The sequence below is a fragment of the Leucopleurus acutus genome, assembly GCF_964270905.1.
Source record: "Leucopleurus acutus genome assembly, chromosome: 8".
NCBI lineage: Eukaryota > Metazoa > Chordata > Mammalia > Artiodactyla > Delphinidae > Leucopleurus > Leucopleurus acutus.
The window spans coordinates 95,999,216-96,024,092 of NC_139151.1; the positions used below are offsets into that span (position 1 = coordinate 95,999,216).

The 24,877-nt window shown below is 42.6% G+C and overlaps 2 protein-coding genes across 8 annotated transcripts in view; one reads left to right on the forward strand and one right to left on the reverse strand.

Annotated features, from left to right (window-relative positions):
• Nucleotides 1–4,306: 4,306 nt before the first annotated feature.
• Nucleotides 4,307–12,571, reverse strand: HARBI1 (harbinger transposase derived 1). Of its 2 annotated transcripts, XM_082843870.1 has the most exons (3): nt 12,515–12,571; nt 10,595–11,413; nt 4,307–5,094 (listed from the first exon to the last, which is right to left on the reverse strand). In XM_082843870.1, the coding sequence occupies exons 2-3, from the start codon at nt 11,262–11,264 to the stop codon at nt 4,715–4,717; spliced, it is 1,050 nt and encodes a 349-aa protein (XP_082699996.1). In that variant the 5' UTR covers nt 11,265–11,413; nt 12,515–12,571; the 3' UTR covers nt 4,307–4,714. The 2 variants fall into 2 exon arrangements, with proteins under 2 accessions (XP_082699996.1, XP_082699995.1); XM_082843869.1 differs by lacking the exon at nt 12,515–12,571 and having other exon boundaries at nt 10,595–11,829.
• A 388-nt stretch (nt 12,572–12,959) lies between these two features.
• ATG13 (autophagy related 13) overlaps nt 12,960–24,877 on the forward strand; it is a 46,303-nt gene continuing 34,385 nt past the window's right edge. For 3 of the 6 annotated variants that reach the window (XM_082844617.1, XM_082844611.1, XM_082844615.1), the window contains exons 1-2: nt 12,960–13,266; nt 13,627–13,739. The gene's annotated coding sequence lies outside the window, so the exon portion shown is untranslated. The remainder of the gene's footprint in view (nt 13,267–13,626; nt 13,740–24,877) is intronic. The other 3 variants (XM_082844613.1, XM_082844612.1, XM_082844614.1) reach the window with 3 other exon arrangements.

A 24,877-nucleotide genomic window follows, 5' to 3' on the forward strand; every position in this document is an offset into this window, starting at 1 on the left:
GTTTCAAGTGTGACAGTAAACTCCTATTTGTTCTTATCAAGTCTATTTGGACAGAAGAGTAGATCACAAAAGATCAGGGGTTGAAACCCTCAAACACACAGAAATCTTTTTACACTGGAGGAAGACCTGAGAAAAAGAAACCAGGTGGGCAGAAGGAAAGATCATCTTGGGATGTAACACAGAAGCCTACACCTTGGTGTTAAAAACTCAATAACTCATTATTATGTTGATTGTTGATTATTGTATTCTGATAGGATTCTTCTAGAGGAGTCACCCCCCTTGAAGGTAAGCGGATGCTTCCCCTGAAGTAGGGTGAACAACTGTCCCAGATTGCTAAGGACTAAAGGGTTTCCCAGGACACAGCACTTTCCATGCTAAAACTGCGACAATTGAGGGCAAACCGGGAGAGTTAGTCACCCTAAGAATAAATATAGCCACTGTCAATCACGTAGAAAGAATATGGAAAGACTAAACCAGGGGACTTCCCTGGTGGTGCAGTGGTTAAGAATCCGCCTGCCAATGCAGGGGACACGGGTTTGAGCCCTGGTCTGGGAAGATTCCACATGCCGTAGAGCAACTAAGCCCGTGTGCCACAACTACTGAGCCTGCACTCTAGAGCCTGTGAGCCACAGCTACTGAGCCCGTGTGCCACAACTACTGAAGCCTGCGCGCCTAGAGCCCATGCTCCACAAGAGAAGCCACCACAGTGAGAAGCCCGCGCACCACGAGGAGTAGCCCCCGCTCACCACAACTAGGGAAAGTCTGAACACAGCAACAAAGACCCAAAGCAGCCAAAAATAAAAATATATTAATTAATTAATTAATTTTTAAAAAATGACTAAACCAGTAATGAGGATTGGGACTTACTGACCTGGGGGAATTGCCTGTGATAAAGGGTGAAGGGAAGGGAAAGGAGAGAATGGGAGGAGACTGTTCCTTATCTTGCTCTGGGCTCTGAGAAACCTACGACATTGGGTGGTAGGAATCAGGCCTGAACCTAAGATGAGATTCTGTAGCAGTACCATGAGTCATCTTATTACGAAGTCCAGGAAGAGGAGTTAGGCCTTGAGCAGCCAAAATGATGAGCCGCTTGTATGTTTTGCGTTGCAATTCTATGGCTCTTTGGTAGTCTGCTCTCATGGCACTGTGGGATAATGTACACACTTTGGGTTTGACGGTAAAGGTAGAAGCTGTGTAGTGATGTAGGAGCAGCCCAGGGAAGAGGAGAGATCCCAGAACAGCAGGTAACCATTCACAGAACCATAACAGGCTTTTCCTTCTCTGGAATTATTTATATAGGATAAATTTCTAGTGGTGGAATTTATCAATGGATTGAAATGTATGAACATTTTAAGACTCTAGAATGGCATGGAAATCAGCCCTTCTATAAAGATAGCTGTATATGTAAGGGTTAGAAAAAGTCTCAACAGACTGAAACTGAATGTTTTGCTGGGCAAACATGGAGACTCCTTTCCAAAAGACTTTTTGAAGTTTACCAGCCTGTGATTTCAAGGTCTACTTTTCTTGTTCTTGTTTAATATCAAGAGATCTCATACCTCCTATTTGATTATCACGAAGTAGGGTCTTAGATGGTAGTCACATTAAAAAAAGAAAAGCCTGTGAATTTTATGTGGTTAGGTTCCTGGGGTGTCTCCAGCCTTCAACTAGTATTTTTTCTTCCTTCCTGCATTGCCATTTTAACTTAATTCTGAGTCCGTTATCTCTTATACCCACAATTTTGTAAAATCTGGGTGGGATCTAGGGAGCAAAAGGGACCTGAGGATATATGCATGCACAGTGGTTAAAACTCCAATTTCTTATTTTCTTGATCTCTTCTTAACTTCCCCTACACTGTCAGGGAAATCAACTGTTAAGCTCAGTTCTTGAGTTTCCAGTTTATTATTTCAGGTAGGGATACAATTGTAGTATGTCTATTATCTATATAGCCTCTATTTTATTCCTCCCCATCTCTTATACTTTTTCATATATGATCCCATTAAAATTGTGTCTTGTTTCTTTGTCCCTAAATTAGATTAACTTGCTATAGATCCTTTACAGTCCAAGAAAGGAGCTCCATCTCTGTTTAGTTCATTTTAAACTAAGAATATGTTTATGGTCCCTCTTTTGTATAATTTGGAATTAGTAAACCGCTGATAACCCAATATTGTAGTTTTCCCTTAATACATCCTGGGACTTTTGCTGTCTTGGAACAGCTAAGGGCAAATCTGGAGAACTTCTATGCTGGCCAGATGGAATCATCTACGGGAAGATGAGGCTTATATAAGACAGGTGAAATCCTTGACTTTGTCGCAAAGCTATACCAGGAAGATACTATAAATCCACAATAAGGACCTCAAGAGAAGACTTCCCAGGCATCTATAAAAAGCCCCTATAAGCAAACCCTTGGCAATTTGGAAATACAGATCGTGATCCCTCCCCTAGGTCATTCTGAGGAAAGTGTAACTGGACTGAAAAAAAATCCTGGCCTATAAAAATCCAGGTCGAAAGGAGATTAAAGGAATAGATTTTAACAGTTACTCTGTGGAATTATTAGGAAATAAAATGCTCCCAGGGAAAAACACTTCCAGCCAATGTTCAGTCTGTTCAGCACTTAGAAATTATCTTTGGTGTGCAAGTAATAGGCTTGAAATTGCTAATGAATTCTCCCCCAGACTGTCCCTCCCACTGAGGCTTCATGTCACCATCTAATGAGTTAAGTTGTGAAAACCCCAATTTTCCTTTAATGTGGTTTTCTAAAGCTAAAATGCTAGGCACTTTCCAAGATTACACTCCACCTTGCCTCTTAAGATGCACGGGTGGCAGTATGCCTTTCCTCATGCAATACTCATAATAGAACCAAAACTTTAGAGGGAAAAATACCCATCAGGAAACTTGGAAAGACTGTGAGAGTTAAAATATTGCCTTATCAGGGAGAGAAAGCAAGCTTGGGTCACAGGTTAAACTTTACAAAGAAAAAAACATAACAGGGCACCTCTATTGCATAACAAATAGAACAAAAGTTTCCAGTCACCCCTTCATTGTCCACTCCCATCTCAGCAATATCACTGTACTTGTTAAGCTCAACCTCCTGCCAAATGGACCCACTCCTTACAGAGTAGGATGATGATGGAAAATAGCATTTGGAGTAGAAATAAACAGCAGATAATAATCCATAATTGTTTTTAATCTTGTGGATGAGTCACCTTCAATTTATTTCCACATTTCTTTGGTCATCAGCTGTTCATTTCTTTACTTTGAAAATCACCAGATTAACACTGCCAAAGGCAGGTAGGAAATGATCCATGAGGACAATTCAGAGGGATCACACGGGTGAGTGGCTGAGAAACTGGGAACAAAACAATCCTCAGGAAAGTCTCTATTTTGTCCCAGCAAAGGCACCAATGTGTGAACCTAATTCACACTTTCATTATTCCAATCAGGTTATTTTTATATCAGTATAATTTTAGAATAAGACTTGGTGGAGGATTATTTATTTCCTGAGAAATTCTGTCCATCACTTTGCACAGAAGATATTCAAGTAGGTCTAACTCCAAAATTCATTTCATACCAATAAATTATATTCCTTTTACTTCTCCTTTTTTTTTTTTTTTTTTTGCGGTACGCGGGCCTCTCACTGCTGTGGCCTCTCCCGTTGCGGAGCACAGGTTCCGGAGGTGCAGGCTCAGCGGCCATGGATCACGGGCCTAGCAGCTCTGCGGCATGTGGGATCTTCCCGGACTAGGGCTCGAACCCGTGTCCCCTGCATCGGCAGGCAGACTCTCAACCACTGCGCCACCAGGGAAGCCCTTACCTCTCCTTTTTAATACATGTCTTCTGTATCCCCTAAACTTCCTTTCTGAACAAGGAATTTCAAAGCAGAATGGCCCAAAAGACATCCTAACATCATGATCATAAGAAATGTGATCTATTTAGATGTGGACTGTCTAAACCTGGGTGAATTTCCTTTGCCCATCAATCTATCAGAGTCTTTAGATCCCCTGTAAAGTGTAAGCTTGCTATTTTGTCTCTATTTGACTTGTCTTCTTTAAGCTGATTGAATTCTTAAATCCATTTAGCCTTTAGCTCCTACTCAGGGTTGGAAGTAAGAGATTGGAGTCCAGATGTTCTCCCTGGGAACTAGGTCCAAGTCACAGCTCAGTTATTACAGACAGAATTAAGATGGAGGTTTTGGACTGTCCTTAACCTCCTCTTAAAAACACAAAGCTGAAAAATCACATTAGTAGCCGTTTATTGATGTCAGAAGACCATTTCCCAACTGAAATTTACTCTTCACACTTGCCTCAGATTATGCCTATATAGGTAGTAAAGTAGAAAAGCTAAAATGCCATCCAAATATTTCAGGACAAATATTGTTTTCTTTTGAAATCTCTAGATAACTGCTTTGATTTTGTAAGCACGATATAAACGTCTGCAACCAAGGAACTTTCAAATGAGTGAGTGGTGCTAACCTGGTGTTCAATGGATAGTAGAGAACTGTTGTCTCGGAGGTTTTGGTTTAGTTAATAAACTTGCAAATGAATCGAGATATTCTGGCCTAGCCTCAACCTTTCTAAAACACGCAGATTAAATGTCAGTTTGTGACAAGTGTCCACACGCTCAGTTATGCTAGATGATGGAACTGTGTAGGGGGTGGTGAGAGGGAAAGTTTGTCACAGCTCCTTCTGGAAAGCCTCCCCGCTCCCCACCTTCCACATTAGCTGAAGTGAGTGAGCATCAACTCCTGACGTATACGGTCAGCCTCTAGGTCCAAGGACTCCATGTGCTCATACTCTTCCTCAGGAGGCTGTTCCACGGGTCCTGTCCCTGGAGAGGACCAGACATCCAACCCATGCTCCAGGGAGATGTTGTGGAGGACGCAGCAGGCCAAGATGATGTGGCTGGACTTCTCCGGTGAGTACTGCAGTGCCCCCTTGGATCCATCCAGGCAGCGGAATCGGGAGCAGAGGGTTCGGAAAGTCTTCTCAATCACACTGTGAGTTGCAGAATGGGCCATATTATAGCGATATTCGGCTGGAGTTTCGGGAATGTGAAGTGGGGTCATAAGCCAGGTGCGGAGAAAGAAGGAACTGTCACCTGTGGGGAAGGCCCAAAGACATCACAGATGTTTATAACTGGAATACAAACAAAAAGGAAAATCCAGGAGCATGTACAGAGAATGGACAAGAAAATGCAACAGCTTCCGGAGCCAAAGCACACCAGGGAAATGAAGAGGGAAATGCTGTGATAAAGAGCCCATAGCTAGTCACGAGCAGGAAGACCAGAGTGAGTCTTGGCTGGGAATACCCTTGGTTAAAACCAACAGAGAAAAGCTGACCCGGCTAAAGAAAGCTAAGTCTGAAAGAATGTAGGACAGAGGTGAAGGCACTGGAGGAAATGAAATTCCTGGATTTTCTTTTTTTGGCCGCGATGCACTGCTTGTGGGATCCTAGTTCCCTGACCAGGGATCGAACCCGGGCTCCCGGCAGTGGAAGCGCGGAGTCCCAACCACTGGACCTCCAGGGAATTCCAGGATTTTCTGAATTCAGAGATATTGTTCTTTAAGAAAAAGTTAATATGGCTTCCTTGGTGGCACAGGTGGTTAAGAATCTGCCTGCCAATGCAGGGGACAAGGGTTCAAGCCCTGGTCCGGGAAGTTCCCACACACCACGGAGCAACGAAGCCCGTGCGCCACAACTACTGAGCCTGCACTCTAGAGCCCGCAAGCCACAACTATGGACGCCCGCGTGCCTAGAGCCCGTGCTCCGCAACAAGAGAAGCCACCGCAATGAGAAGCCCACGCACCGCAATGAAGAGTAGCCCCCGCTCGCCGCAACTAGAGAAAGCCCACATGCAGCAAGGAAGACCCAACGCAGCCAAAACTAAATAAAATAAATTTAAAATAAAAAAGGTTAATAGAAACTATCACATAGCAAGCCAATCTTCAAAATCTCTAAAGAGCAAGAGTGCAAGAGAGAAAAAGAGAATTCTGCCAGGAGACCTCAAAACACTTGTGAGGGGGGCTTCCCTGGTGGCGCAGTGGTTGAGAATCCGCCTGCTAATGCAGGGGACACGGGTTCGAGCCCTGGTCTGGGAGGATCCCACATGCCGCGGAGCAACTAAGCCCGTGAGCCACAACTACTGAGCCTGTGCGTCTGGAGCCTCTGCTCTGCAACAAGAGAGGCCACGACAGTGAGAGGCCCGCGCACCGTGATGAAGAGTGGCCCCCGCTCGCTGCAACTGGAGAAAGCCCTCGCACAGAAACGAAGACCCAACACAGCAAAAATAAATATAAAATAAATTAATTAATTAAAAAAAAATTAAAAAAAAAAAACACTTGTGAGGAAAAATCTCTGACTTTACCATTAAAATGTCAGGTTTGAAAGCACTACCTAGGGATTTCAGAGTATTTCATAGACAATAATCATTCAATCTCCCAGTGCTAAGAAGAATAAGAGAAAACTCCCAGCAGAGATGAGAACTCAGGTGTTCTGCCTTCCTAGATATTACATTCATTAGAACCACGCCTTTGTAATAGAGGAACAGGTAGAATTTCACATTAACAAGGAGACCATAAATATAATGATGCAAGTAGTAATAGGGATAAAGGAATAAAATCAGAAGTCAATTAAAATAATATACACAAGGCATTTCCCTTAAGTGACTTCTTTATGGAATAATCCTGGGAAGTGCTAAAACCAAAACAAAACTGGGGTGCAATGTCCCATTACAATAGTGCAATGTTTCTATAATGTTTAATTGTCCTGACTCACTAAATCTGGAAGATGAAATGTCTCAGAGGAACAACCCCTTAGAAATTTGAGACAAATAGACCTGAGGAATACCAACTTGTATAGTTGCTGTGTTCCTCACCCACCATCAATTTCAGTAAACAGTTATGGATTGTTCAGAGAGTGCTAGGCACTGTTCCAAACATATAGCACTCCTTTCTTTTAGGAGCTTACATTTCTTTTTTTTCTTTTTGGCCACACCATGCGGCTTCTGGGGTCTTGGTTCCCTGACCAGGGATTGAATCCCGGCCTGTGGCAGTGAAAGAGCCAAGTATTAACTACTGGGTTGCCAGGGAATTCCCCATGGGTTAACTTTATTTTATTTTATTTTTAAAATAAATTTATTTATTTATTTATTTTTGGCTGCTACTCTTCGTTGCGGTGCATGGGCTTCTCACTGCAGTGGCTTCTCTTGTTGTGGAGCACATGCTCTAGGCATGCGGGCTTCAGTAGTTGTGGCAAGTGGGCTCAGTAGTTGTGGTACATGGGCTTAGTTGCTCCGCAGCATGTGGGATCTTCCCAGACCAGGGCTCGAACCTGTGTCCCCTGTGTCGGCAGGCGGATCCTTAACCACTGTGCCACCAAGGAAGTCCCAACTTTATTTTGAATGATATTGACATATAACACTGTATTAGTTTTAGGTATACTGGATTAACTTTAAGTATCTGAGATGGCTCACAAAATTTTCAAATTGTATATTTAGCTGACTTTTTTCCTTCTAAGTACAACCTATTTTAATTGAACTCGTCCCTACTAAATACTGAATTTTAGAAACTGATGTTGTAAATAATAATGAAAATAATATCTATGACTTGTCCAATCCCAACTCCACTAGGCAGATACTACTGACCTTATTTTACAAGTGAGAAAATAAAAATGAACGTCACCCATCCTTTGATATGTTAGGCACAGGAAGAGGAAGGAGCTAGTCACTAAATGCTAATAATGTCAGACTCAAAGTCACTAAAACAATGGTATAATGCTGTAAAAGAGAGTAAGAAAAACATTTAAGATGACTAGCAAAACAAAGAGATACTAGATATTTGTTAAACGTCTCTTAAGAAACAGTATGAGCCTTAATTGGGAAGACATACAAGACAAGCTAGTTAATGTAGACCTCTTATAAAATGCTGCATCATCATTAACTGGTTATAATCCAAGCACCACTGGCAGACAGACACTCAGGAGGGGATTAGGAACAGAATTCCTAAACAGACTACAATTGCTTACATGATCAGTCATCCAAGAGACATTCTGGCAGATCTTACCCAAAGCTGCTTAACAAGACTAGCCCAAGAGCTGAAGAAATAACTCAGGCTGAATTGTTTGTAGGAGCAGGTACATTTAGAGAAGAGGAATTAGGTGATGCCCTCTGAAGGGGCATACGAGAATGAGGACATGAAGGGATGACACCCAAGATGAAAATATGCTAAACAAACAAACCAAAAAAAACAAGGGGGAATCACAGCTAGTTCTAGGTTTGGCAAATCTAGTACCATTCTACAAATCTGATGGTGTTCTTAAGATAAAATCAACCATCTTTTTTTTTTTCTTTTTTTGTTTTGGCTGCCTTGGATTTTCGTTGCTGCACGCAAGCTTTCTCTATTTGTGGCAAGCGGGAGCTACTCTTCGTTGCAGTACAGGGGCTTCTCATTGCAGTGGCTTACTCTTTGCAGAGCATGGGCTCTAGGCGTGTAGGCTTCAGTAGTTGCAGCATGCAGGCTTGGTAGTTGTGGCTCGCGGGCTTTAGAGTGCAGGCTCAGTAGTTGTGGCATACGGGTTTAGTTGCTCCGCGGCATGTGGGATCTTCCCGGACCAGGTCTAGAACCTGTGTCTCCTGCATTGGCAGGCGGATTTTTAACCACTGCGCCACCAGGGAAGTCCCCTTAGCTGGCTTTAGAGTTAGGGTACCAAAGTGATTTCATAAAAAATCAGCTTGGAACCCAAGTACTTCCCCAGCTGTGGAAGAAGTAGTTGGATGAGACACTTGCAGTCTTCCCTTCACTTCTTGGTGTGAGTTGTATGAAAATGGAATTTGAAAATTCAGAGTAGGCAAAAGGTGGGATTAAGACAAAGTTCCACTAGGGTAACGAGAAGGTGGGGCACTGACAACAGTGTGTAGAAGCAACAACTGGGGGCTTCCCTGGTGGTGCAATGGTTGAGAGTCCGCCTGCCGATGCAGGGGACATGGGTTCGTGCCCCGGTCCGGGAAGATCCCACATGCCGTGGAGCGGCTGGGCCCGTGAGCCATGGCCGCTGAGTCTGTGCGTCCAGAGCCTGTGCTCTGCAACGGGAGAGGCCACAACAGTCAGAGGCCGGCGTACCGCAAAAAAAAAAAAAAAAAGAAGCAACAACTGAAGAAAATTAGTTAAGTTCCAAGATGTTACTCATGGTACCCTGGCAGCTCTAAACCAATCAGTGTGACAGCAGTCTCTTCTCCTCACCTGGAACAGTGGGCAGGGGTGGGAGGGTTCTTTTTTTTTGGGCTGCCCCGTGTGGCGTGTGGGATCTTAGTTCCCCGACTAGGGATCAAACCTGTGCCCCCTGCAGTGGAAGCGTGCAGTTTTAACCACTGGACCGCCAAGGAAGTCCCAAGGGGAGGTTTTTCTTTAACTGCCAAACAGCACATTAAAGAGAAAAATTCCTGAGTGTTTATTACAAGTAAAACACTGTGTTATGAACATGTGCAGTGCAGACATGATTAGTGGCCTTAAAGAGAGGTCTTCCAATCCTTAATGTGCCTTCATCTCCCACAAAACATGTTGTGTACAAGATAACCCTTGTCCTATTACTTACATAGGATGGTTCTTTTTTTTTTAAAAAAAAAGACAACAAAAAAGCTGCCAGGCTCGAGGGTTTTATCACTGTTAACTAACTGTATTCCTCCCAGCTCTACAGTCACATCAGTTTGCACTGCTCAGTACTGAATAGGTTTTTGTCCTACTCAGATCATTAAGCCAGGCTTTCCGAGGGCACTCAGGCAAACAGATCTATGAAGTGAGTTTCCATAAGAACTGAATAAATGCACTGTCTACTATCATTTTCATACAGATATCATGGTGTCAATCACCAATGGCAAAAATAATACATTTTCACAATACTTTAGAGTGAACTTTCATATATATTCCCTAATCCTAACAATAGGTATTACTGCCCTTAGCATTATTTTCACCATTTTACAGATGATAAAAATTAAGGCTCAATTGTATGGATGTACTACTATATTTAACCAGATCTGCATTGATAAGTATCTTGGCTATATTTAAGGGGAATGCTTTTGTAGGGTTGTCGTTGCTATTATTGTTTGTGAGTACAAAACATTGCTGCGATGCAAATGCCTGTAATTTTGTTTTACATATTTCTGAACATGTACCTCCAAGAAGAGCTGGGTCAAATTGTATGTTTTTAAATGTTAACAAGTGTCCTTTAAATGTTGATTTAAAAAAATTAAGGCTGGGGTGGTCCAGTGGTTAAGACTCTACCTTCTAATGCAGAGGGTGCAGGTTACATCCCTGGTCAGGGAGCTAAGATCTCACATGCCTAGAGGCCAAAACCCCAAAACATGAAACAGAGGCAATACTGTAACAAATTCAATAAAGACTTAAAAAAAAAAAAAAGACATTACTTCTGTTTCAGTCCTGCTTAAAAAAAAAAAAAATTAAGGCTCAGAGAGTTCTCATCTGAGGTCGTGCTTAAAACAGAACAGGACTGAGTCTCAGGTCTATAGACCCCTATATTTCATTCTACTCTGCCCAAACTTTTTTTTTATAGTTTCAAAAATGAAGCATTTACACCTGCAGACTTACCAAGCAGCCAGCTCTCTTTGTGCATCCCAGCTTCGAACTGACTGCTGAGAGAAGACTGCTGCAGCACAGCACAGTCCTGGAGGCTCCCCGGCCAGTTTGTTTCCACAGTCATCAGTGCCCCTCTGATGTCACACACCATGAGGCAGTTTAAAGAATGAAGACCTTTGCGGTTCACATAGGAAAGGTCTTCAGCATTTGGTGCCTTGATTGCCACATGGATACAGTCAACCACCCCTATGACCCCTGGCATCCCTGCCAACCCATAGAATTCATCCTTCAGAGCCTGCACGGAGGCTTCATCAGCTGGAAAGCGGATGAACTGCGAAGCTCTTTCCACAAGCGCTTCGGTGACATTGGCAACACATCGACTCATAGATGCCTGACTGATTCCAATAGCATCCCCCATCCGAGTCTGGAAGGAACCTGAGGTATAGAAGCCCAGTGCTGCAAGGATCTGTGTCTCTGGGCTAATAGCCCTGGATCTCTGAGTAGGTCTAGAAAGACTGGCCCCCAAGAGCTCCACCAAGTAATAAATGAACTGTCGAGGAAACCCATACATGGACATCAAGTATTCATCTGTCACATCATCCAGCTTAAAGCGGTCCAATGTGCGGTGACCTCGGCCATATAGCAAGAGATCACAGTCAAGTACTGTTATTGGTATAGCCATGGTACATGTAACTGTTGTCTCTCCTTCCCTCTGCTACTTTTCCTGAACTCTTCCCACTGAAGATGTTGGTGCAAGAAGGTATTTAAGGAAGTGTCAGAATTCAACAGCTAACCATCATTTAAATGGCTCTGGCATTTATAATCTTCTCTCTGTAAAGGTTAAAGAAAAAAACGAAAAACATTAGAAACCTACCAAAGACTTTAAAGTGATTCAGGGGCTTCCCTGGCGGTCCAGTGGTTAAGACTTCGCCTTCCAAGGCAGGGGTGCAGGTTTGATCCCTGGTGGAGGAGCTAAGATCCGACATGCCTTGCGGCCAAAAAACCAAAAACATAAAAAAACAAAAACAAAAAATACCAGAAGCAGTATTGTAACAAATTCAATAAAGACCTTAAAAATCATCCACATCAGGGCTTCCCTGGTGGCGCAGTGGTTGAGGTCCCCCTGCAGATGCAGGGGACGCGGGTTCGTGCCCCGGTCCGGGAAGATCCCTCATGTGGCGGAGCGGCTAGGCCCGTGAGCCATGGCCGCCGAGCCTGCGCGTCCGGAGCCTGTGCTCCGCAGCGGGAGAGGCCACAACAGTGAGAGGCCCGCGTACAAAAAAAAAAAAAAAAAGGTGCTATAACTGTAACTCGGTTTTTCTCCACTAACTCATGGCGATACAACAGGCTTGCTTTGGTATGAAGGAGAATGGGAGCTGAATTTTGGTGGCTCATTTAATGCCTGGCATTTGCATTGGGAAGAACAAAAGATTAATGGAGGTGATGGCATAATTATCCACAAAGTAAAAGAGGTCTGCTCCTAACTATACAGGCCACGAAGCAGCTGACGTAAGTCATAGCTACCCAGGACAGGGATTAGTCACGGCAGGATTCATTACCCAAAGCCCTCTGGCTCCACCTGATAAGTAAGGGGTAAGAGATGGGGGTGGGGAGGGGGGAGTGTCGTTGTTCAAACTAGTCTAACAAGGGAAGAAGGGGCAAACAACCGCCCACGACCCAGGCTGGTAGACGGGAGATTCTGTGTTGTAACAAAAGCCTTTCCCCTCACCCCAAGAAATCCAAATCGTGAGGCTGAGGTAAAGGAAGTAGGGAGGACCAGATAGGTTGGAAGGAAGGCGCAAAAGAAGAGGCTGGGAGAGCTAGGGCTGAGAGGACACTCCACCTCTAAGGCTTTTAAAAAGATGTCTTAGAAATGAATACGGAAGTGTGATTGCCCCGGCCACTCAAAGTCAGCCGAGGCCGCTCACCCACCTCTCGGCGGCTGCCAGATTACCAGCCGCACTTCCCACCCACCCAGCCGGGTCCGGCCCTCCTCCGGAACCGGCGGCCGAGCACAAGCCGCCACGGCGCTCTCTGTAGGCACCGCCCTCTCGCGTCACCGCCCGCCCCAAGCCGTGTCCTCACTGCCGCTGCCGCCGCAACCTGCGATTCGCCGGCGCACATTCCACACACGGCCCAAAGGTTCACGCTCTTTCAAAGACCGCCTCTTTACGCCTTTGTTTTCTGAGACGCTTGAAGAGATTGGTGAATCAGACTTACATGGTAAGGAAACCAGTTTTTATGGGAACGTCAAACAGGAAAGAGATTAAGTAGGTCATCCATACTGTGCCGAAAGGGCGGCTGAGGTTAGATAGCTGTATTTCCCCCATAGCCCTCTTCCTCCCACCGCCGTCACCGAAGCGGATGAAAACAAACAGTAACGATGGCGGCGCCGGGAAGCGACCGGCTGCTGGGCTGAAGGCAGGAGTGATCACTTGAGCTGTGAGGGAAGCCTTGAAGAGCGCCTGTAGACGTGAGTGCGACAACTCGCGCAGTCTTGGGAACGAAACTCCCGGGGCCTGCGAGCCACGAGGCTCCTGAGGCGTGAGGTATTATCTGCGACCCGTGCTGTCAGTGCAGCTCCGGAGCGCGGAGCTCTCAGCCAGGAGGCGCAGCTGGCCGGCCCCAGGCCCCGGCCTCCGTAATGAGAGCCCCGAGCCACTCTCTGTGTCGCAGCTTCACAGGTACTAACTTTAGGGGGGATACCCCCGGATCTCTCAGCGCCCCCGGGTGGGAGGCTGTGGACCTGCGGCCTGCGGCCTGTCGGGTACGTGCTGGCGAAGCCGAAGCCTATTAGCTGTAGGTCAGTCCCCTAAGCTTGCTTTGGGAAGTCGGGTTACTGTAGGCTTCATTGGCCCTTGATCATTCCCGGTCCTTACAGAGATGCCCAGAGCTTTCGACTCTGCTTTCTCAGCTCTTTGGGTTAAAGGCATTTTGGAAGGAATTTGTGGGCCCATAACTCTGTGGTTGGGTACCAGTATGAATGAGATAGGTTTTCATTCAATCAAGATTTGTTGAGTGCCAAATATGTACTCCGCGTGTAGGTGAGGGTGACTGTTGACTAGTGCAAAAAGGGACCCAAGGTTCACGACTCTCTTACTGGCAGTGGAATGACCTGTGGAAACCTGCGATCCATTCTCATTAAGTAAATCTCTGGGTAAGTGGCTAAGCACCTTCTTGGATTCATCACTAACTCGTCTCAGTTTTCACTTTCTCACTCAGTTATTTACCAAGTTTTTCTGGTCAATTCAGTGTAGCGTTTCACTTCTAGTATTCCTTCCTCTCTGGCCATCCCACAGCCAGAGAGAGAGGGGTGGAGGGCGGGGGAATGGATGTGAATGAACGAATGTTTAAAGAACAAAAGTGCCTATTTTTTCATTGCACTTACTTTAAAAGTCATCTCCTAAGGTGGTATAATTTATTGAACACCTTCAATGGGAGATGTGCAATAATAAGAAACAACAGGTCCTTTCTTTACACTAAATTAACTCCAGGTTATTGTGTGTTGTTTTATGTGTTAGTCCTTTCATGTGTGGCTATCATGGCTCCAATTAAATTATATGTTTTTGTTTGTTTCTTTCAACTCCATTTTTCAGCCGAGCAGAAGTCTTGTAAGTGCTTGTGGAAGGGAATCCTGATTTAATATTTTTCATACCCAGGGGATGATGAATAAGTGATGAAGCAAAGGTCGTATGTATTGACCTGTGTAGTAAAATGCATGTAGTGCATTTTCAAATTGTACCCCTTTGGGTCGGAAGTTAAGACGGCTATGGCAACTTTTGAGATTTACATTTCATAAAAATTGCTATTTCTTTACTTACACCTAACAGTTCTTATTATTTGTATTTTTTTTCCCTCAAGTGGAAACTGCAGATCAAAAACTGCAGATCTTCAGCTACTAAATACTCCAAATTATATTGTTTTATTTAAGGACTAAAAGCAGCTGGACACAATTCAGTCCGGCCATATACACGTACTGGAATTGTACCGTATGGAGGTGGGGGCAAGAAATCTCCTTTTTTCCATTGTCTTTCCTGCTTGCATCCACCCAGCTGCATCAGCTTATGACCTCCATGACTCAGAGCAGGGTGTCCATAGCCTAAATGCAAAAAGAAGCCTAAGACATTAACATTGAGCTTCCAAAGACATGAGTCCTACTACATGAGTGAGTTTTCAAAGATAATTTTGACTAATCAGAAAGTGCAACCACTATAGAACTTATTGCTGTCACTTGATAAGGTTCATTACCAAAGCTCTGCAATTACATTTTGTTCCATTGGGAGTGGAAGTTATTTACTTTGGAATTTTTATCTGGAGGGAACTTACTTAATCTTAGTAATGCTTGGAAATCCCTAAAACTTTTACTTTTTAAACACTTTTTACATTATTATAGAAGAGATGAAAATAACACTGTGGTTGGAGCACTGCATTCCTCACTCTATGACCCTTTATTATTCAAATTAAGTTTTTTGGTTTTTGGTTTTTTAAAATTATTTTTTTGGTACGCGGGCCCCTCACTGTTGTGGCCTCTCCCATTGTGGAGCACAGGCTCCGGACGCGCAGGCTCAGCAGCCATGGCTCACGAGCCCAGCTGCTCTGCGGCATGTGGGATCTTCCTGGACCAGGGCACGAACCCGTGTCCCCTGCATCGGCAGGCGGACTCTCAACCACTGCACCACCAGGGAAGCCCTGTTTTTATTTATTTAAAAAAATATTTATTTATGGGACTTCCCTGGTGACGCAGTGGTTAAGAATTCGCCTGCCAATGCAGGGGACATGGGTTTGATCCCTGGTCCGGGAAGATCCCACATGCCGTGGAGCAACTAAGCCCATGTGTCACAACTAGTGAGCCTGTGCTCTAGAGCCCATGAGCCACAACTACTGAGCCTGCATGCTGCAACTACTGAAGCCCGCGTGCCTAGAGCCCGTGCTCCGCAACAAGAGAAGCCACTGCAGTGAGAAGCCCGCGCACCGCAATGAAGAGTAGCTCCCGCTCACCACAACAATAGATAGACCACGCGCAGCAACAAAGACCCAACACAGCCAAAAATGAATATTAAAAATTAAAAAAAATTGTATTTATTTGGTTGCACTGGGTATTAGCTGCAGCACGCAGGATCTTCATTGCCACCTGCAGGATCTTTAGTTGCAGCATGCACGATCTAGTTCCCTGACCAGGGATCGAACCCAGGCCCCCTGCATTGGGAGCGAGGAATCTTAACCACTGGACCACCAGGGAAGTCCCTGGTTTTATTTTTTAATGGAAGAAAAGTATAGAAACTCACTGAGTAAGAAATGCAGGCTATTCAGCTAATATTTGAACTACTGTATTAAGATTTTTTTGGCTTGTATGTTGACTTTAGAGTCTTAAAATATGTATACTTTACTAAAAGTTTATTCTTGGAAAAAGCTTGCCTAAACTTTATATGTGGATAATTTAGAAGTAATTTCCAACTTGGGGTGTTGAGTAAAATAAATTTCCATAGGGCCTCATTTTTTCATGCATGGATTTAATAGAAGAGAGGGTGCACGGGGTTACTGGTCCTTGCCTCCTCTTTGTCAAATTGTGGAGAGCAGTAAAAACTGCAGGTAGGGCTTCCCTGGTGGTGCAGTGGTTGGGAGTCCGCCTGCCGGTGCAGGGGGCGGGGGTTCGTGCCCCGGTCCGTCCGGGAGGATCCCACGTGCCGCGGAGCGGCTGGGCCCGTGGGCTGTGGCCGCTGGGCCTGTGCGTCTGGAGCCTGTGCTCCGCAACGGGAGGGGCCGCAGCAGCGAGAGGCCCGCGTACCGCAAAAAAAAAAAAAAAAAACCCAAAAAACTGCAGGTAGTCCCTGACAGGATAAAGGCAGTGTATGCAAAGGGAGAATGCAGAGGAGGCTAACTAGACCTCTATGACCAAGGGGAAAAAGAAACTTTTCTTGGGAATTCCTCAAAGTCCAGTGGTTAAGACTCCACGCTTCCACCGCAGAGGGTCACGGGTTTGATCCCTGGTCAGGGAACTATGATCCTGCATGCCAAGTGGTGCACGCCCCCCCCACCAAAAAAACAAACAAACAAACAAAAAAAACAACAACTTGAAGTTTGGGTTTTAAATCTTAAAACGATTTAAAATCCTTAAAGGGATGTAAAATTAGTTTTGAATCTTTAAAAAGATTTTAAATCCCTTAAGAGGATGTAAAATTAATTTTAAATAATTGTTTTTAACTGTAGAGTAAATGTGAGCCAGTTTGTTAGAGAAAGCCTCTAAATACCAGTATAGGTGGCACAAGAAATTTGCTTTTGCCCTGGTGGTGTCCCCCATATGCCCTTGGTTACAAGAGAAGGGAGAAGATTGTGAGTCACCACTACATAGAAAAACAACTCAACATGCACAATCTGTCAACAGTATCTTAGTAAAAATAAAGGTAAATAAAGAATGTATAGAAGTGATAACCCAGTATTCTTATTTTGGAAAATACTGTTTTCACTCTTGACTCTTGATTCATACAAATATGAAAGAAATAGAGTTAAAAATCATATTATTCTTTCCAGGCTTTCCAGGGTGGTTTGTCGCCACCCTCACCTTCCTCCTGTATTGCCCAGAGCTACTATGTCATTAGGAGAGATTATGTAGAGAAATACTTGTGGAGGTTTAAATGCCCTGTTTTAAATATAAGCTTAAGGGTGTTTTTATGCTTTAATCTACTTCTGTTGGAATTTTCAAGAAATCGGTATTGGCCTTATGTATTCTTTAGACTGGTTTTTAAATTGTTCCTTAGTTAATCAAACACAGCTTTTGTCTTTTATCTTTATTCCCACTTCCCATTTTCTTTTGATTTACTTTACTTTCTGGTTTCTTAAATTGCATACTTATTTGAGATTTTTTTTTTTAATTATAAAGACTATAAGTTTTCCTCTGAATTCTTCTTTTGCTGTGTCTCATTTGTTGTCAAATATTCTTCATTTTGTTAATTTCTAGATCGTTTGTAACTGGTTTTTATTTCAGTGTTTATTATAAAAAGCTTCCTAGTGTATACACGGTTAACTTTTTATTATGTTTCTAGTTTATTGAATTATGGGCAATAACATCTTGGAAAAAAAGTTTTTTAATGGTCAAGAACATGATCAGTTTGTGGTGTCCCTTGAACCTAAGAGAATAATGTGAAAAGTAGAGTTAGGTAACTAAGAGCTTTATTGAGGATCTCATATGTGGCAAGTACTCTTTACAGGAACTATCTCATTTAATCCTCACCACAACCCTATGAGAAAGGAATCTGAAGTACAGAAAGATTGAGTGACTCGCACTATGTGCCACCATATATATGTATATATATATATATGAATGACTTGTTTTTATTATTCAGATCCTCAAAATTTTTTTATATCTACTTGATATATCAAAGAGGTATGTTGAATCTTCAGGTATAGTTTTGGTTTTATCAAGCTCTCCTAGTATCTCTAGGAATTTTTGCTTTATGTATTTTATTGCTATATTGCTTACATGTAAAGGTTTATGGCTATCATATTTTCAGAGATTATCGTTACTGAATGTCCCTTTTAATCTCATTTCATCACTTCTGGTCTGGAATTGTCATAAATATCGACACTTCTGCTTTCTTTTTCTTTTTTTTAAATGTATTTATTTTATTTTTGGCTGTGTCGGGTCTTCATCGCGCGCGGGCTTTCTCTAGTTGCTGCGAGCGGGGGCTACTCTTCGTTGCAGTGAGCGGGCTTCTCGTTGTGGTGGCTTCTCTTGTTGCGTAGCACAGGCGCTATGCGCGCAGGCTTCAGCAGTTGTGGCACGTGGGCTTCAGTATTTGTGGCTCGCGGGCTCGAGAGAGCAGGCTCAGAAGTTGTGGTGCATGGGCTTAGCTGCTCCATGGCATGCGGGATCTTCCCAGACCAGGGCTTGACCCTGTGCCCCCTGTATTGGCAGGCGGATTCTTAACGACTGCGCCACCAGGGAAGGCCCTGCTTTATTTTTCTTTTCTTTCTTTCTTTCTTTTTTTTTTTTTTTTTTGCGGAGCACAGGCTCCGGACGCACAGGCCCAGCGGCCATGGCTCACGGGCCCAGCCGCTCCACGGCATGTGGGATCTTCCCGGACTGGGGCACGAACCCGTGTCCCCTGCATCGGCAGGCAGACTCAACCACTGTGCCACCAGGGAAGCCCTCTTTCTTTTTTCTTCCTCTTTTCCCCCTCCCTCCCAAGTGAGTGTATCTCTGCTTTCTTCTTTATTTTCAGACTTTCTTTGTAACTGTTTTGGTAGAAGACTATTTCAGTTGTTTAAACTTTTCCATTCTGTTTCTCATTTGTCTACAAAGAACTTTCTAAATGGAAAAAAAGATCTTTATGATTTACTAATTCTGGTGCCTAGAAAGTGGGGAAATTAGTTTTGTTCTCTTTACCTTTGAACTTGTACCTAACTGGTTTTTTTTGGAGCATGGGGTTGTTTTATGGCTGCACCACCCAACTTTCGGGATCTCAGTTCCTGATCAGGGATTGAACCCGTGCCCCCTGCAGTGGAATCGCAGAGTCCTAACCATTGGACCGCCGGGAACTCCCTTAACTGTTTTTTCTTATTAACTGTTCCTGATTTGCCATACTGAGCTTTTAAGCCTGAATCCAGAACATTTAAAAACTGTTAAAAATTGGAAAGCATAATTATTTTTTCAGTAATTGATGTTAATTAACTTTTCCCAGTTTTAGGGGCTGGAGATATTATCTGGGGTCATTTTTGTATAATCTCTTGCCAAATTATTCAGTTGTTTCTTTGAAATTATTTGCTCTTTCCTTCCTTTATTGACTGCCTCACCTTAATCCAGTGCTATCACCAACTCTCATCTGGATTACTGAAATGGCTTCCTAGCTGGTCTTCCTGCCTCTAATCCCTTTATTTCATCTCCCCCTCTCTATATTCAGATTAATGTCCCTAAATTTTTACCTATAGAAGAATCTGCATTGACTCCCTACTATAATCTACTGTTATTCTCTTTTGCTCACTTTTATGTTTCCCTACTAATCTGGCTGGATCATACTTACCTACTTTTTATACATTTTTGTTCTCTGTCCAAATTCTCAATTTTGTGCTTCATTTAATTGAACATATTAAGCATAGTAATTTTAAGGTCTGTGTCTGATAACTGTTAATGTGTTTCTAATATCTTTTGGATTTTGATCATTTGTGTTTGTCTCCTTGAGTGCCTGGTTTACTTTAACATGTGCCAGAAATTGTATATGAAAAATTATAGAGATAATTTATGGGTTAGGACAACATTATTTTCTTCCAGGGAGAAATTACCTGTGTTTCTGGCAGAGGCTAAGGGCAGACCTTATTCTACACTGTTGAAGCTGAGTGATGTGTAAAATTTTTCATAATAAAAACTTTTTAAAATTAGCTTGTAGTCATACAAATTACAACTACATTTGTCTTCTGAGAGAAGAACTATCCATTGTTTTTGTAAATTAAAAAAAAACCTTAAAGAATACAGCAATAGTCTATTTATCTGGGTTGTATATTATGGATTAAAAGGGAAAGGAGTAACAAGGAAATACTTGGAGAAAAAAGAAAAAAAAAAGACCCATTCATAATGTCTGTCATCTCCCTACTCATTATATACCCTAATCTTAAAATTAAGCCATTACCAAATGTAAAATGGCATGGCTGCCTTGGAAAACAGTTTGGCAGTTCCTCAAAAAAATTAAATGTTGAATCACCATATGATCCAGCAATTTCATTTGTAGGTATATACCCAAGAGAATCATATGTTAACACCAAAACTTACCCATGAGTGTTCTCAGGAATATTATTCACAGTAGCCAAAAAGTGGAGACAACTTAGATGTCCATCACTTGATGAGTCAATTAACAAAATGTAGTCTGCCAATTCCGTGGAATATTATTCAGCCATAAAAAGGAATGAAGTACTGACACATGCTAAAATACAGAGTGAACCTTGAAGACATGCTAAGTGAAGGAAGCAAGTCACAAAAAGGTGACATAGGATTTCCTTTATGTGAAACTTCCAGAATAAGCAAGTCCATAGCAATAAAGCCTACTAGTAGTTGCCAAGGACAGGGAGAAGGGGAAGGGGAGTGATGGATAACAGATGTGGGATTTCTTTTCAATGTGATAAAAATGTGGTGATGGTTGCACATCCCTGTGAATATACTAAAAAAGCACTGAATTGTACACTTTAAAATGGTAAATTTTATGGTATGTGAATTATAACTCTGTTAAGAAAAACTATATAAAGTGATTCTTTAAAAAATTTTAACCTACTGCCTTAACATTCTAAGTCAACGTGTTTAACAAGTTCATAAATAAGCGTATTTCTTCTTAGCTTGCCCAGTCTCCTATCTCAGATGTGTAGTCTCTCACATTGTCTTGTTCTTTTGAGTTCTTGGTGTTTTATTTCCATGTGCAATCTGCAGATTTTTAAATTCTGAGTTCATCTAGCTAAAAGTTGGAAGGAAGGGTTATGAATGGCCTGGCAGTAGGCTGTTGATGATCCAAGTCTGTGAAAGCTTCTCTCAGGCCTCCTTCGGGCTTCCTTCTGCCTGTTTCTAGGAGTTTCAGTGGTTTTGGACAAGTTTTTAGGTTAATTTCTTGGCTTTTTGTTTCCTTACCATCCATGTAGGTAGTGTAATTTTGGATCTTATATCTGTGTACCTTACTGATGTATTCTTTTGAAGGTTTGAGAGTAACTTCCCCACCTCCCAACCTTGCCATGATAGATGGCAAAGCTCTTCATTGCTTCTCTAGGATTCTTCTGGCCTCTGATCAAGGAGCACTTGGCTCTGGGGTTTTCTGCAGGGGAGGTTTCTACCTGCCCGTAAGCTTGAGGTATGATTCCCTCACACCCCACTCTTGTTCTCATGTGTTCATTATAAGAATCTGACCTTGCTCTCCATAAACCTCAGCTCCCTGGCATCAATTTTCCCTTATAAGGCTTTAACTTACCTTTTTTTCTGGAACCTGGGATTTTTCAATCTTTCTGGTTTAGCTGCGTATCAAAACCTTTTTATTGTCATATCTTATTTGCATTTTTATGTACCTGTAGTGGGCAGGGGTGGGGTGTGACTGATAACATAAGTTTAGTCCACATTGTTGTTGGATGTCCTCCGAGTTTTGAAACTCATATCTGACATGGCACAGTGCATTGAACTCCTTGTCTCCTTCACTCTCAAGGCAAGGATATCCTGTGATGGGAACTTGGAAGTATAGCTAGAGCAGTCATTCAGATGTTTGAAAAACTGTATTTGAAATAGGTCTACAAGGAGATAGAAAACTTTTATGCTGGGTGAAAGTTAGTTAAGAACTTTACTCTGCTATAGACCATTTGATGAGAATGGATTTTGTTTGTTAGATTTTTTTTGAAAAATGTAAGATATACAGAAAAATTGTAAGAATATTAAAGTGAACTTTCATATACTCCTTTTTTTTTTTTTTTTTTTTTTTGTGGTACGCGGGCCTCTCACTGTTGTGGCCTCTCCCGTTGCGGAGCACAGGCTCCGGACACGCAGGCTCAACGGCCATGGCTCACAGGCCCAGCTGCTCCGCGGTATGTGGGATCTTCCCGGACCGGGGCACGAACCCGTGTCCCCTGCATCAGCAGGCGGACTCTCAACCACTGTGCCACCAGGGAAGCCCCAACTTTCATATACTCTTCACCTACATTCATACATTGTTCTCTGTTGGCCACATTGCTTTACTTCTTTCTGTATGTATCACATACTGTATAATAGAACAACGCAGGATTTCTTACTTTTTTCTTTTTCCCCTGGACTCTTGAGAAAAGTTACTTGTATCTCTTAAGACAAGAACATTGAACAGGGGCTTCCCTTGGCGCGCACACACACACACCATGCTAGTGGTAGAGGGAGGATTCCAAAATGGTGATTGCACCAGTGTCCATGTGGTAGAACAGGCTCCCCAAAATGGCTGCCACAAGTATCTATGTCCCCAGGGTGAACTCCAGTTGCCTTCTGCCTCTCCAGGAGACTCTTCAAGATTAGCAGGTAGTTCTGACCCAGGCTCCTTTGAAATTACTACTTCTGCCTTAAAGGTCCTGGCACATGTGAGAGTTTGTGTGCCCTTTAAGAGATTCCATTCTATTTCCCACAGCCCTCTGGTGCTCCTAGATGTAAGACCCACAGGCCTTCAAAGCCAAACATTCTGGGGGCTTGTCTTCCTGGCATAGGACCCCCAGGCTGGTTAGTCCAGTGTGGGACTCAGACCCCTTGCTCCTTGGGGAGAATCTCTGCAATGGTAATTATTCTTATGTTTGTGGGTTCCTCAACCGGGGGCATGGGTTGTGACTGTACTGGGACTCCCCACTCTTACCCATCTTGTTGTGGTTCCTTCTTTATATCTTTAGTTGTAGAAGATCTTTTCTGGTAGGTTAGGGTCAGGGTCTTTTTCCTCAATAGTTGTTCTGTACATAATTGTAAGTTTTGTGAGAGGAGGTGAGATCAGGGTCTTCCTACTCCACATTTGGGGACCTCCCAATGTGCAGCCTTCTAACGTTAGGAAGGAACGGAAGTTCTGGTCTGAGTGGGGTCATGGAGTGGCTGTAGGGCTTAGAGTGGGGTCTAACTGCTTCTTCCATGGACTTTCAAATAATCCTCCTGTTTTCAGCCCCATCTGCCACCCTACTTTAGTAGCTACCTGGTGACTAATTCCTTAGACTTTCTTAGGTTCTTTGGTTCAGAAGAGCTTTCTTTGTTTAGGGTTTCTCCCGCTGCTGGCTTGGATATCAGCTGTGCTCTGCTTAGTCAGTTATCTATTCCTTCTACTTTCTACCTTCCCGAACTTTGATGTTGTTATCTCTTGTCTGTGTGTATGCTTTTTAAGTCCTCCACCCTTTTTTTAGGAGTGAGCAGAAATAAACATTGAACCTTTATCCTTTACCAGTCTGTTTACTTTTCCCCCCAATATTTTGTTGACATCTTTCATTGTTATTTCTTCTTCTGGGTTTATTTATAGCTTTTATATTTCTGTGCTTTTAATTGAGGATTGGGAAAGTAGTTGAGATAAATGGGTTTTGTCTGCCTAAGAAGAACTCGTATTTTTAAAATTTAAAATTAGCATTTCAGTATGAAAGTAAGTAAAAGATCTAAAAAACCTGTCTATCCAGATAACTGTACTTTTCCCTTACCTGATTGTATCATTTGCACTTGAACAGTGTTGTAGAATCTTCTGTCTAGTATTTGGGAGTTGGTGATTATCTACAACCATTACATAATAATGGGAAACTTTATTTATTTAGTAATGGCATCTTTTTTTCTTTTTCTGTGTGTGTTAAAATACAAGCAACAGAATTTTACCATCTTAACCATTTTTGAGTGTGCAGTTCAGCAGCATTAAATACATTCACATTGCTGTGCAGCCTTCACTATCATCTGTCCCCATAACTTTTCATCTTGTAAAACTGAAACTCTACCTATTAAACAGCAACTCCCCATTCTCTCTTCCCCCCAGCTCCTGGCAACCACCATTATACTTTCTGTCTCTACGATTTTGACTACTCTAAGTACCTCATATAAGTGGAATCCTACAGTATTTGTCTTTTTGTGACTAGTTCTTTTCACTTTAGCATAATGTCCTCAAAGTTCATCCATGTTGTAGCATGTGTCAGAATTTCCTTCCTTTTTAAGGTGGAATAATATTTCATTGCATGTATATACCACATTTTGCTTATCCATTCTATTTTCAGATAATTGTTTAAAAACATTTTAGTTTGGCACAAGTCTGCACATGTTCTAAACACTGTGGGAACCTGACAGAATTATTTGTTGTTATGAACTTCTGTTAATGAAAATGATGTGTAGAGAATGTTGCTAAATTGAAATTGCTAATCAAGGTCCAGTAAATAGTTTTTGTTATTTGTTAAATGTCTTAAGCCTTGAAGAAAGGCCTTAATTAAGTGAGGTATTTCTCAGACAAGAAAAGCTACAAGTGGCAAGTCTGGGGAAATAGATTCTGATGAAACTTGAAGGGACAGCAATATTAGGAGCATTATGATTCATAAATATACTTTTGGCCTAATTAAGCCATTTTAGAGGTGACCTCTGGTAAATTGAATCAAATATATGTGGGTGGGAACCACATAGAACTTTTTGTAAATATCCAAAAATCATACATAGTAATTGGTTTATGTCCCTAAGGCAAAAAACTTTAATAAGGTAATAAGTAGCGCTGATGAGCTTGCTTATTCAACATATTAACAGGAAAGGGACATGAGATTTGAATGCTTGTGAAACCTTGCATCTCAGATTGGCACTTGAACCCATGTGCCGGAACTCGAACCCAGACAAAA